Genomic DNA, 12,376 nt, shown 5'->3' on the forward strand with positions numbered 1-12,376 from the left:
AACAAATATTTTGGAGATCAAATGCTGAGGCATCTGCTTTATCCTATTCTTTCTCAATTGACAGGTTCTTTCTTTCAGTGGCTTTTCCTGCCCACGATGAGCTGGAGGAATTAGCTAGATCAGGGGTGAAATTTGTTGCCAAGTCCAGAAGGGCTGGGCTGGGAAAGGTTTCCTTACTCTTCTTGGGGGAGCAGGGGGTATTTTGTGAGATATACCTGGGGATTTAGATTCCTCTGAGAAGTCAGAACAAGAAGCATGGGCCTGTTGCCTTGGAGAGAGGTTTGGAGAGGGTCCAGGCCTGAGGGCCAGGCCTTTCCAGATGACTCAGGAGCCACCTGGCTCTGTGGGCCAGACAGAAGCCATGCCTGAGACAAGAAGGAGACAGTGAGATATTTTCTCTCTGGGTTAACATTTGTACCTAAGATGTAAGTGTTAGACCACTTTAAAGGGACAACAAATGCAAAGACCATGATGTCCCTCAGTCTGGGCTCTGAGGCCATTAGGGCTGAGCCAAGATGCCCACATAGGAACCTCCTTTGAGTTGAGTGTGATCCCCACTCTCCTTCCATACAGAGAGCAGGATCTGATCATAAACTAAAGCAAGTATGGAGCCTGCAAACTTGCTCACTACTTGCAGACTCAGACCAGCATTTCAGTGAACCAAAAAGCAACATAAATTCCGCTAACATTTAACCCTGTGCTGGACGCTATGCATATATAAGAGATTAAAAACACATTGTTCCCTCAAGGAGCTTGAACTAGAGTGGGCTGGATTTTTGTCTGAAATTTGCAGAAAAACACTCAGCGACATGTGTTCCCACTAAGTTTATTAACTCAGCACACATCTGGATCATCAAAGTAGATTCAGACTGAAGCCAGTGTTTCATTTCACTGGGCTCCTTGCAGTGGCCCCATTCCCACGAGTAGGGCTGCACCCGCTTTTATAAATACGGGGGCATCTGGGCAAGAATGAAGCTGGTGCCCAAGTAGGTCTGCATATGGTCCATCTGAAGATGGCCAGAGAGGGATCCACGTGCCACCAAGGTGACTCTTGCTTTCTGCCTTCACTTCCTTTTGAGGTGGGTAGGAGGAGGGTCTTGGCAAGCCACCGTCATCACCCAGCTTCCTCTGGGATGCACCAGCAGTCTGGCCAGGTATCTCTTAAATGTGCCCCCAGCTGAGGAGAAGTCTCTACCTCCCCTTCCTCCTCCCCTGGGAACAGTACCCGAGGAAGAGGTCCTTAATGACCAGTCGAGCCTCTTTGCTGAGCACCCTCTTCACTGACCAGCTCTCCATTCCCCTGAGCACTGGGGCCCTGGTCCAGCTTCGTGGGATGAGCAATGAGTGTACATCAGGCAAGATGCGTCCCTGCCTGATGATCCCACCCTCCCTAGGGAAAGCCCACCCTCCTCCTAACAGGTCCTCTCTTGGGACAGCCAGGTTTTCCTGTGCAGCTGAGCTACCTTGCATTTCAACTAATAAATAACACTTTTTCAATGGACAAGCTCCATCTTTTAATGAAACAGGCTTTTCCTGCCCTTAATGAGGACAGATCTATTAGGAAGGGATCACAAGGCTATAGGAATTAGCCGGAAGTGAAGGGTAAAATCCGTTGCCATGGCCAGAATGTAATTCCTCTAGGAGCCCAGGAAGGCACTATGCCCCAGCATCTGCCCCTCCTGGATGGAAGACTCAGGCCTGGCATATTTGCGCAGATGCCCCCATGATCTGGTTCTAAGGGTCCCCTTCCAGGATGGGATGGTGGCCCTGACATGCACAAACTGACCCAATTGCATCGTTGCCTGTGGACTTTTTTTTAATTAAACTTTTTATTTTGAGATACTTTTAGCTTCACAAGCAGTTATAAGAAATAATATAGAGATATCCCATTTACCCAGTTTCTCCTAACAGTAACATATGCAAAAACTATACTACAGTATCACGGCCATGATGTTGGCATTGCTACATCCCCCAAGTTTATCAGATTTCCCAATTTTACTTGTACTCGTATGTGTGTGTGTGTGTGTTTCGTTCTGTACAACTCTATCACATGTGTAAGATGTGTCAAGATACAGAGCTAGTCCACCACCACAAGAACCCTTCCTATTGTCTTTTATAACCACACCTCCCTCCCCTCCCTGCCCCTCTCCCATCCCTAACCTCTGGCAACCACTAATCTGTTGTCTGTTTCTATAATTTGTCATTTCAAGAATGTCATATCAGTGGAATCATACAGTATGTAACCTTCTGGGGCTTTTTTTCATTCATCATAATTCCTTTGAGATTCATCCAAGTGGTTGGGTGCATCAGTAACTTCTTCCTTCTTATTGCCGTGCCTGTGGTTTTCATCATTAAGCAGTACTGCATCCCAACATGGCACTAAGGCCCAATTACATAGCTTCTGCGACATGATCCTCAAGGATCTTTTACCCTGTGAGAGAAAATAGGTTTTGGTTGGTGTTTTCAGAGTGGGAAAAAAACGAAACAAAGCAAACATGTTACATGTTTTTCCAGGTACAGACAAGCATATTTCGGTTTGTTTGTTTCTTTCCTAACACAGTGGCCAGTTGGGTTGCAGTTCCCTTTAGCGTTGGTTGACAGTTCTTCCTTGTGTCTTCCCACCTCCCGCCTTTCCAGGAGCACATCTACAAGCTGATGAAGAGTGACAGCTACGCCCGCTTCCTCCGGTCAAACGCTTACCAGGACTTGCTGCTCGCCAAGAAGAAGGTATCTCTGCGAAGGGCAGCCTTGCCTTTCTTAGCACTGTTGACCTTTGCCTGCTGCTTGCTGCTGGTGTGAAAAGAGAATGTCATCCCTTGGGTTTTATTTCTTTTCTCTTTTCTTCTTTCCCTTCTGTACCTGGTCCCACTCCAGTAGAATATAATTAGGATTGTCACCACGTCAGCCCACCCCCAAGGTCCAGGGTGTGGCATCCTGTCTCCCTGGAACCATCATCTCCATCTGTGTGTTCTGCCCACAGTGGAGAGTGTGACCAAATACTGAGGCCGCAGTGGCTCAGCCCAGGAGTACAGGGCTGGCAGTGACATCAGCCAATCCCTTAGGAAACCACTGCAGAGTCCAGCCCCCTCCCCACAGATTTTCTGTCCCCGACCAGCTCAGAGATGAGTATGAGGCAAGGATTGGGGCACCCCCCCTCTGGATAGAAACGCTTATAGGTTTCCAGGGGGCGATCTGGCACCCGAAGTCCTTCCTGGGGTGGTCGCCCATTCCTCTCCCTCACCTGCCCCACAGCATTTGCTTTTTCTTTTAACCAAGAAGTAACGGCATCCTAGCTCCTTCCTCCTCCTCCACTCTGAATGAAGTCCTGGTTCCCTGTGGCCCTCAGTGTCTGGATTTTGGGGCACAGGGACCCTCAGCATGCAGGCGGTGAGGAGTGACTGAGGCAGGGATGAACTCAGCTGGATTTCTGGGAGGAGGGAAGGAAGAGCCAGGAGGGACATGGGGTCTGGAAAAGGGGAGGCAGGAGGGACGGCTCATGGTTCCTGCAAACGCTCTGCACGTCTCGGTTCTGATCTGAGGCCCACGTGTGGTTAATGGGGCTCTCCTTGCACCAAATCCCGGGACTCCCGTGCCATGCCGCTTAGGACCACGCGCATCCCTTTCTTCTCCCTCTCGGCCTCCCAGCAGCAGTCCCTGAGCCTGTGGCTGTCCAGCAACGCGCTGTCTGCCGGGCTTCCTCTCTCAGCCACACAGCCCCTCTTTCTGTGTACTGTGACCTCACGTGCCAGCATCTTGTCTGCATATCTGGCCGGCCCCACATCACTCCCAAGTCTAGAAGAGCATTTATATCCTGCTTGCCTGCCCTTAGGTAGCCCTGAGGACATCCCCAAGAGCCTGAGAAAGAGAAGTAGACTTTGGGGAATTCCAGAGTGTGAGGAACCCAGCTTTCTTGTTGGCCTGCATCCCTTCCATCAGGTGTCACTACTACGATGGAAAATGTGAAGCCTGACCTCCAGCCCGCTCCCTTGCCAGAGGGTGGAGGTGGAGAGGCCCTGATGCAGCTGGCTGACATCCCCACCAGTAATGGCTCTGATACCCAGTTTTTCAAGAAAAGTTGCGGAGACCTTTGGTGCCTCCAGCCCAGATCTCAGGGGAGAAGGCAAAGTAATTGTTCCTTATTTCTTATGGCTCAAGACCCTGAACTGATCCCAGTTTGGGGAAATTGTGAGCCTCTAGCAGTCTGACCCATCTGGGCCTGTCCACACACCCAGAAGAAGCCAGAGGCCATTCAGTCTCCCTGTGGGTCTGAGCACAAAGGGAAAACGCACCCCAGCACAGGGAGTGGGGCTGAGATTCCACAGATCCTCCCGTACGAGGAAAGTTTCTCGGAGGAGGTCACTTGAATGAGGAAGGAACGGATGGCCTGCCTGTAAAATGTCACACATGAAGTTCATTAGAATTATCCTTCCAGCCCCTACACCAAGGAGTGTTCTTGGGGCAGAAAGCTCTTGCAGATGCCAAAGCCCTTTCAATATCCAGGGGTTAATTGTTTCCAAAATCAGTGACAAGCCTACCTTTTCTTCCATTTCTCCCTGAGTCTCCAGGCATGGACTGGATTTGTAACTCGGCACTTCCAGGTAGGCCTAGAGCGTCTTCTGATGTCAGGGATGGGCTTACCATGCGATCTACATGTCCAGGTCATGAAGGGATATGAGCCACAAGCTCCAGCTAAGAGGAGGGATGTAAATCGGCCTCACTTTTCTGCTCAGGAAGGCTCCTGATGGAGTCTGGAGGCATAGCCTCCAGTCCTTCCTCCCTAATTCCTCCTCTATCCTAGTATTTTCAGAGATCAGGTTAGTTGTTCTGATGAGCCAGGTCTCAAGGGCAGGTGAGCTGGGTTTTGAGGGGCCCCTCCAGAACACTTAAGTACCAGTACTTCAGTACAATTTTCCAGGGCGGCTTGGAGGACCTGTGCAAGGCAGAGGAACCTGAATAAGTCAGGCCAGTGGCCACTGTCTGTGGGCAGCAGCTCAGGAGCCAAGGGCCAAGAATGACAGGCGCAGAATGCCAGCTGCAGGGCCTAGGACTGGCCTGACTTGAGCTGCACAGACAGCCCCCGGGCTGCGCACTGGATTGAAGCTGAGCCCTGCCGTCCCCAGTGGGGAGTCTCAGTATGGTGCCAGGCCAAGCACAGATCCTTCAGTTCCCTGTGCCTGAAGGAGAAAGACCAGCCTGGCTCTGCGGCAGTGTGCCCTTTGTGTTGTGTCTTCCTTCTGCAGCGTCCTCTCTGTCTCCCGGCAGCCAGCTGAGGGGATGGGGCGTGACAGCCAAGGAAGCCCTCTGACCTTGTCCACACCCACAGTGGCTACCTTTGGCCCCCTCTGCTTCCAGCACATCCTGCAGACCCACAGACACCTGGCTGCTTCTTCAGCTCTCTAATTTCCATTCTTTGCTGTGTGTGTGTGTCCACGTGAGTGAGTGTGCTCTCCAGATTTCCCAGGCATGGATTCAGGACCTTGGAACTGGGCTCTGGGATAAACTAGCAGGTATTTGGGATGTAATTCTCCCCCCTTGGAAAAGCAGGAAAGTTGGGGAGAGGGTCAGGTCCACACCACACCCCCTCCTCCTCCACGAGAGGAGAACGGCCAGGCCTGGGGGCAGCGTCCAGGGGCTTTGCCTTCTCTTCCCCCTGTGTGGGGGGACCCTCAGCCTGGAGTCCCTGGGAGGTTCCTGAGCCTGCTGTCACCTGCCGTGAGTAAACCTTGGAAGGGGTCACCTGCCCGGGTACCGAGAGAGCATTTTCTGTCCAGAACGCTCCTTCTGAGGCCCAAGATCTTTGTGGTTGCAAAAGACCTGGGGAGAGCCTCCTTGGTCTAAGAACAGAGAACGAGAGTCACTAGGGGCCACGAGGATGCTGAGGAAGTTAACAAGCTTTCTGGCTGCATCTGAGCAGAAAAATCTCACAGAAAGTCCTAACCCAGACTCATGGAGGACTTGATGACCTCACCTCGTCCACGGCCACTCCGGCCGTCTCAGCAGCATTCCCCCACACGCCCCGCTGGCCCTGGAAGCTCGTCTGCTTTGTGTCCCCCGTTGGGGCCCCCAGTTGGCTCCTGCACGTGGGCTCGGCCGCTCAAAAGCAGCGAGCAGGCAGCTCCAAACTGCTGACCAAGGGCCCGGCTCCCAGCCCGGTGGCTCCTACTTCAGCCCCGAAGCACGATTAATGGCTCTTCTAGAAGCAAACACCCCTCTCTCCTCGCTGCGCCAGGGAAGCTCTGTTTTCCTTCTCTCCACTGACTGTCGCACACAGCACTGGCTGCTTCTCTTGTCCCGTTTTTTTTTTTTTCCCCCCGCCCTGTCTTGCTTTTGTTTTGGTTCATTAGCTGCCGCTGCTGCCCTTGGGGAACGATGTGTAAGCTGAAGATTTTTTTTTTTTCTGTATTTTTCTCCCTATCTTTTTTTTTTTTTTTTCCCCCCCTAAAGCCAGAAAGTGAGCAAGGTCGTAGAACTTCCTTAGAAAAGTTCACTCGCAGTGTGGTAAGTTCAGCTGGTTTTCTTTGGTTGTTGTTTTTCTCTGTTTCGTTTTCCGTGTGTGCGGTGGTGGTTATTGCCGTTTCCTTCGGGATGGGAGGGAGCCCAGTGCATTCCCCCTCAACACACCCACCCGTTTTCTTTTGCGCGGGTCGGCGGCTTCTCTCCTAGGGATGGATCTGCAAAAGACAAAAGGCCCGGCGGTTCCCCCTGCAGACCGTGCACGGGGCGACCGCCCAGCCTCGGGCCTGGCATTTGATCTTCTGTCTGGGGCCTTGAGGAGGAAGGACCGTCCCCCCCTGCCCTCAGGGCTGCTCGGTTCGTGCACCCTCTGCAGCAGCCCAGGGAGAAGGCCGTCCAACCGGACTATAAAATAAATTGGCTCAGAAACATAGCTCATCTAAAAAAACATCCAAATTTCCCTCTGTGGACTCTGGCAACCATGCGGGTGCCAGAGGCCAGCTGCCGCTGCTGCTGTGTCGGCGGCTTTTGCGTGTGCCTAAGGCGGCTGTGCTGCATGGGTTGTGGTGATGCGGTCTACAGCTGGCGTGTGTGTGTGTTAGTGGCCTCTGCATGAGTTCCCACGTCCCTGACAGCCCCTTGTCAGCCTTCTTTGCACAGTGTGACAGGGAGAGGAGGGCAGTAGCCATGGGGTGGAGCGGCCGTGGGAGGGTCTTCCCCATGGTGCCTGGTGGAGATTCTGGGCCATGATCTGTAGAACAACACAGACCCATCTCCCCTTTCCATGACATCCTCTGTAAGGCAGGGGCATAGGGCTTGATGCACGGGAAATAGTCCCGCTCATTCACTCACTCGTCAAAAACAAGCTGCTGAGTTCATGGGGCCCAGCCTGCACTCTTCACGTCAAACCAGAGAGGACCAACGTGGCAGCCAAGGAGCAGGGATCCCACGTGTGGAACTGGCCAAATTTCCCTTCCTAAAGGGTGGAAACCCACGGATGCTAACTTGCCTTTTTCCTCCCTCTGTTGAAGAGGAGAGTCCTTGTAAACCTGACTACTGTGTGATTAGTATCTTTATTTTATCCCTTTAATGAAAAGTCTAAGAATTCTGGGTTGAAAACAACCTGGTCATTTACCTGTCATAGCTAGGTGCATCTTAACTGAATTTAAACATCATTTTGAATTTGCTAGATGTAAACATCACAGGAACTCTAGGAGGCGGCAATTAAAATATGGGTGCTCATCCCATCTCTTCTTTGGTCTTTTCTCCCCATGGCTTTTCCTCATGAGAAATCAGAACTTGCACAGTGTAAGACCTGTGGTTCCCCTGTCTGTCTTCATGGCTGGTTTGCCACGGACACATAACTTCATACACCAAGAAGCTGCCACGGGCTGTTAGAGGCAAGGCCAACAGGAGTTCCTTCACCCCCGATGGCTGATAGAGAGTGGTGGGAACCCACCACTCCCTCTCTTTTGAGGCCTGGAGGCTGTAGGTGGAAGATGTTTAAGGGTTTTGTTGACAAGCCCAGAGTATACTGTGGAGAAAGCAGAACTCCTGCAGCCCCATGGAGTCCGTTCAGGTTGACTGCGTGGGCTGAGGGTGCGAGAGGAAGCCTGGTACTTGGATGAGGCATCCAAACATCTCCAGGCTGCTTTTCATGAGAAGTGGGTATTGGGAAAGCAAGCATGATCTCAGTGAAGCTCTGTGAAGAGCATTTATTGATGTTCCTTCATCCCACAAGTGGTGTTGGTTCAGTGGTCCTCCAAGGTCTGTTAACAAAGCGTTTGGAACGAGAAAGCATCAGACACCACCTTCCAAGCATCTGAAGTGTGCACATGGGAGAACTTACAGAGATGTTTCAGGGCCGGCTGAAAGAGAAAAATCTTCCAAGTTCCTGAGATTTTTAGAATCTATATGAGAGAAGGCCCAAACTTCAAAACCAAAACATTCCTAAATTCCATGCTATTTTTTCTATGAAGACTCTAAGGGGTGGTGCGTTCTGAGTTTTTGTTTCCAGTGGTGGAGATGGAGATGGATTTGTATTGATCCATCCTTGTTCCTTGTGCTCTTGGGGTAACACCACTTGGGGTAACAAGATGAGGCTGAATTTGAGGAAACTGCCCATGGCCGTAGAATAGTAGCAACTCTCAGAGTACTTGAGGCTGGAACCCAAGAACGTGGTCTCCACAGCCCAGTGTTCTAATCAAACGGAATTAACCAGCCAACGAAAATGCCTTGCAATTTGATGGCCATTTTCTGGATATAATATACATAAAGTGCTTGATTTTTTTAAAAGCAGGTCTACGTGAATATTTCATCTGCTACATACTGCAAACTATAAAACTCAATGAAAGACTTGTCCAATAGCATTCTCACGGTGCTGGGAAGTATGTGTAAAAAGACCATCCATGTCATGGAACCAATAATGGGAAAATGAGGGGGTGAAGCTGGGCAGTCCATGGACCAAGGATGTGAGGCCAGCTGCCATTTAGGACCAACTAGTGGCAAGAAATGTTGATCCAGATGGTTAGTTATCTCAGTCAGCTCACTTCTTATCAAAATTGAATCTGGGTCCAGAATTTCTCCCACGCCAGTGTCCTTTCTTTTCTTGGTAAAGGAGGAACATGTGGAGAAAGCAGATCGCTCTTTCCAAGACTCAGGTGTATCATGATATGGAGGGATTATCTGTTGAAGGCCCCAGATGCCCCCTTTGGCGTGAGATCCTAGGGAGTAGTTCACTGTGGTTCATGGAAGCTGCTGGGGCCACGCTAGTTCGGGTGCAGAAGGAACCTTACGATCCCCATCAGAGGCATTACTGGGTGAGCTGCTCCTTCCAATGGAAGCGTCATTCTGAATCACGCAGAGCTTGAACATCAGAGCAAATGGAGGGTATGCTGTGCCAAGGCATTGTGTAGCTGGGCCACCTAGAGCCGCGGAGCTTGCATAATAGCCTGCTTTTTGACAGGGCAGGCCCAGGTGCAGAGGCAAACGTCACTCAAAGTCCATGGCGTGGCGAAGCCAGACCGCATCGCATCTTTATCCAGAGCAGAAAACAGGACTCCCTCTGATGAGCCCAGCCCCACAGATGCCCAGCTGGCCAAGCGACACGCAGCTGGATTTCATCCCCTCCTTGACCCTCAGCTGCCCTTGTGCAGTGGATGACTCACATCACTGTACCTGGTGGCCCTGGTCCCAAGAGCTGCAGGCCCAGGAAGAGCTGTAACCCATAGCAGCTTCTCAAAGGGGGCCGAGGACCTGGCCTCAGGTCAGATGAATGGAGCCTCTCTCTCCCTAGTCCTGTCTGCTGGGAAGCTTCCTTTCACAGTGGCTGGAGAATATGAAAGCCACAGTAGGAAGCTTCTGCGGATTGCCTTTGCATGACCCTCCATCTCCTCTTCAGACTCTCTGGTGGGAGGTCCCAGGCACTGCTGACGGCGGGGAGGAGGGTCTTCTCTAACTAGAGACCACTTCCTACTGCCCAGTGCCGACCAGTCTGCCGTTCTCCACCATCTTCCTGGTTTTGCAGTTGACAGATGACAATGAGGGTATGAGGGTGGCCAGAGCAGAAAGGGTGGCCAGAGCGGAAAGGCTGTCCATTCCCCCTGCTCTCTCTTAGGCGTACTCATTCCTTCAGGGTCTACCACAAAGCAGGGAGGTCCCCACGAGGGGCTACTCTGACATAGAGGACAGCAAGGATGCATGGGGGGAGGGCAAGAAGGAGCAAAGGGCCATTAGCCAAGGTTCAACAGCAGCAATTTGATTGTCCCTTTTCAGAGGGTGGCCAAAGCCATCTGGTGAGAACTCCACAGAGGAGGAACTCTGGGAGGAAAAGCTAGAAAAAGTCCTCTGCATGGTATCTGCAAGGGATAGCACTTAAGTTAGTAGAAGTGGCGGCCCTGGGTGACGGTGGCATCAGCCTCTCTGGACACCTTTGCCTGGGCGCTCAGCTGAAGCCCCAGCTGTCCTCTTGAGAGCCTCATCAGCTGTAGCCTCGGGCTCCCAAGATGGGCAATGGGGTTGCTGGTGCCTGAGCGACGCTGGAGGCCTCAGAGGAGAGCAGAGATGAGAACCAGGTGTTCATCCCCCTCCTAAGAGAGCATCGCAGTTGGGCTTTGTCGAGGTGCTCCTTGGAATTGAAACAGCGAGGGCCGGGAGCTGAGGGAGACTTGGCGTGCGCCAAGCAGCATCTCCAAGCGTTTCTGTCCTGCCTGCCAAGGAATGCAGCGGGAAAGTCGGATGGAGACCAGGAAGTTCTGGGAGCCAGCTGTCACCCTCCCTCCCTCTCCCTTTCCTCCCGCCCCAACCAAAAGCCAAGGAAAAGCTAATGAGAGCTAAAAAGTCTGCAGCTCACCTCCCACCACCTTCCAGGCAGCTCCGGCCCCAGGCCCAGGTGCTGAACCAGAAGTGGAAGGCTGAGACCCTTGGCAGGCGAGGCAGAGGGCCGGCAGCCAGGGTGCTCGCCCCTCCCCCACCTCTACCCCCCCCCCCAGCAGCTCCTTCCCCGGGGAGGCTGTCTCCCCCTCCCCCTCAGCGTGTCAGGGGCAGGGCCGTGCACTCTGCTGGAATGAGTTCTCAAACACCTAGACTCAGCAGAGCCCCCAGAGGGCTTTGACCTCAGTTGAAAAAATCCTTTCAGGCCTCCAGCAAGGAACGACTGGCTAAAAATCTTTAGAGTTGATTCTGATTGCAAACAGTCCTTGGGCCCCATAGGGACGTCTGGGTCGCCAACTGTAGTGCCAGCCTCTCCCATCTCAGAGCCCTGAGATCCAGCAGCAGTGAGACCCGGGCCTGCCTAGAGATGGGGGCGGATTCCATAGCAGTGCTTGGGAGGGAACACATGAAAACTGGCCTGTCTTGAGCAGCAAGGACTTCCCCTGGGACTCTGGGAAACCCCTCGGCAGCCTCCATGCAGGGTGACTCCTGCTTCCAGGCTCAGCTTGCTAACAGTGCGGCCTCAGGCCCATCACTCGCCCTCTCTGAGCCCTGGTTTCCTCCTGTGAACAATGGTGTGGACTAGATCACCCCTTTGGAACTTTGCAGCTGGAACGTTCTATAGGTCTGTGCCTCTTTCTATCCTGAGATTTGCGAGCTGTGCTAATCATCCCTCAGACTGAGAGGGGAGCTGCCTTCCTGCCTGGAAAGTGGCTGCCCGCCCTTGACACTGGGAAGTAAACCATGTTTAGAACTGAGTTGGGTGTGTATTTAAAATCCTTTGACAGGGATGTGAAGATAAAGCACCGTCTGAACTGAGCGCGACTGGCACCTGACGCACAGGCCCCGTCCCTCCATCGCTCAGGGCTCACTGTACACTGTGACCCCCGGAGGGCAGGGAGGGAGAGGTCGCAAAGAGCAGGGTAAGCGCCACGCGCCCTGTCAGTCTTGCTGGTGCTGCAGTCCCCGCCATTCCAGGACGGATGCCCAGCTGGGTGTCTGTCGGGAGGTGGGGGTGAGGTCAGTCGGGCAGAGGGATGGGCTCCGCGTGGCTGCTGCCGCCTCGCCCCGTGCATGCTGGGAAAAATGGGCTGTGAGCCTCTGGGGACCTCGGCATCGCTCTGCTGTTCTCCTGCTACCACGCCTTCCGGTTCCCTGGAGAACTCCGGGCCGGCTTTCCACTGTCCTCTCTTAATGCCCAAAAAGAGGGCACAGAGGGCGTGTTAACCTGGTTATAGTCAGTGGGAGGTTAAGCCTCCTCTGGTCTCGATCCTTCTCTCTCCATCTTGGGTCCAAGTGAAGTTTGAAAAAGCATGTTTAATATTATAGTTTTGTAGCTGGAAAATGAAAACGTAAAAGTTTATTTTTTTTATAAACCAACTATAAAATGTAAGACAGCTGAATCAGCTTAGCTGGCAGGATGCAGAGAAGACAAAGAGATAAAGTGGTTCTCCGTGGGGGTGTTGGGAGGGGTTCTTTCTGAAACTCTGGG

The 12,376-nt window shown here is 52.5% G+C and overlaps 1 protein-coding gene across 3 annotated transcripts in view; it reads left to right on the plus strand.

Annotated features, from left to right (window-relative positions):
* RGS6 (regulator of G protein signaling 6) overlaps positions 1-12,376 on the plus strand; it is a 597,551-nt gene that overhangs the window by 563,410 nt on the left and 21,765 nt on the right. For 2 of the 3 annotated variants that reach the window (XM_007184397.2, XM_057544118.1), the window contains exons 16-17: positions 2,638-2,727; positions 6,445-6,498. In XM_007184397.2, the coding sequence (XP_007184459.1) occupies positions 2,638-2,727; positions 6,445-6,498 (144 nt within the window). The remainder of the gene's footprint in view (positions 1-2,637; positions 2,728-6,444; positions 6,499-12,376) is intronic. The other variant, XM_007184399.2, reaches the window with a different exon arrangement.

Source organism: Balaenoptera acutorostrata, chromosome 3 (assembly GCF_949987535.1).
Source record: "Balaenoptera acutorostrata chromosome 3, mBalAcu1.1, whole genome shotgun sequence".
In the NCBI taxonomy this organism is placed as follows: Eukaryota; Metazoa; Chordata; class Mammalia; order Artiodactyla; family Balaenopteridae; genus Balaenoptera; species Balaenoptera acutorostrata.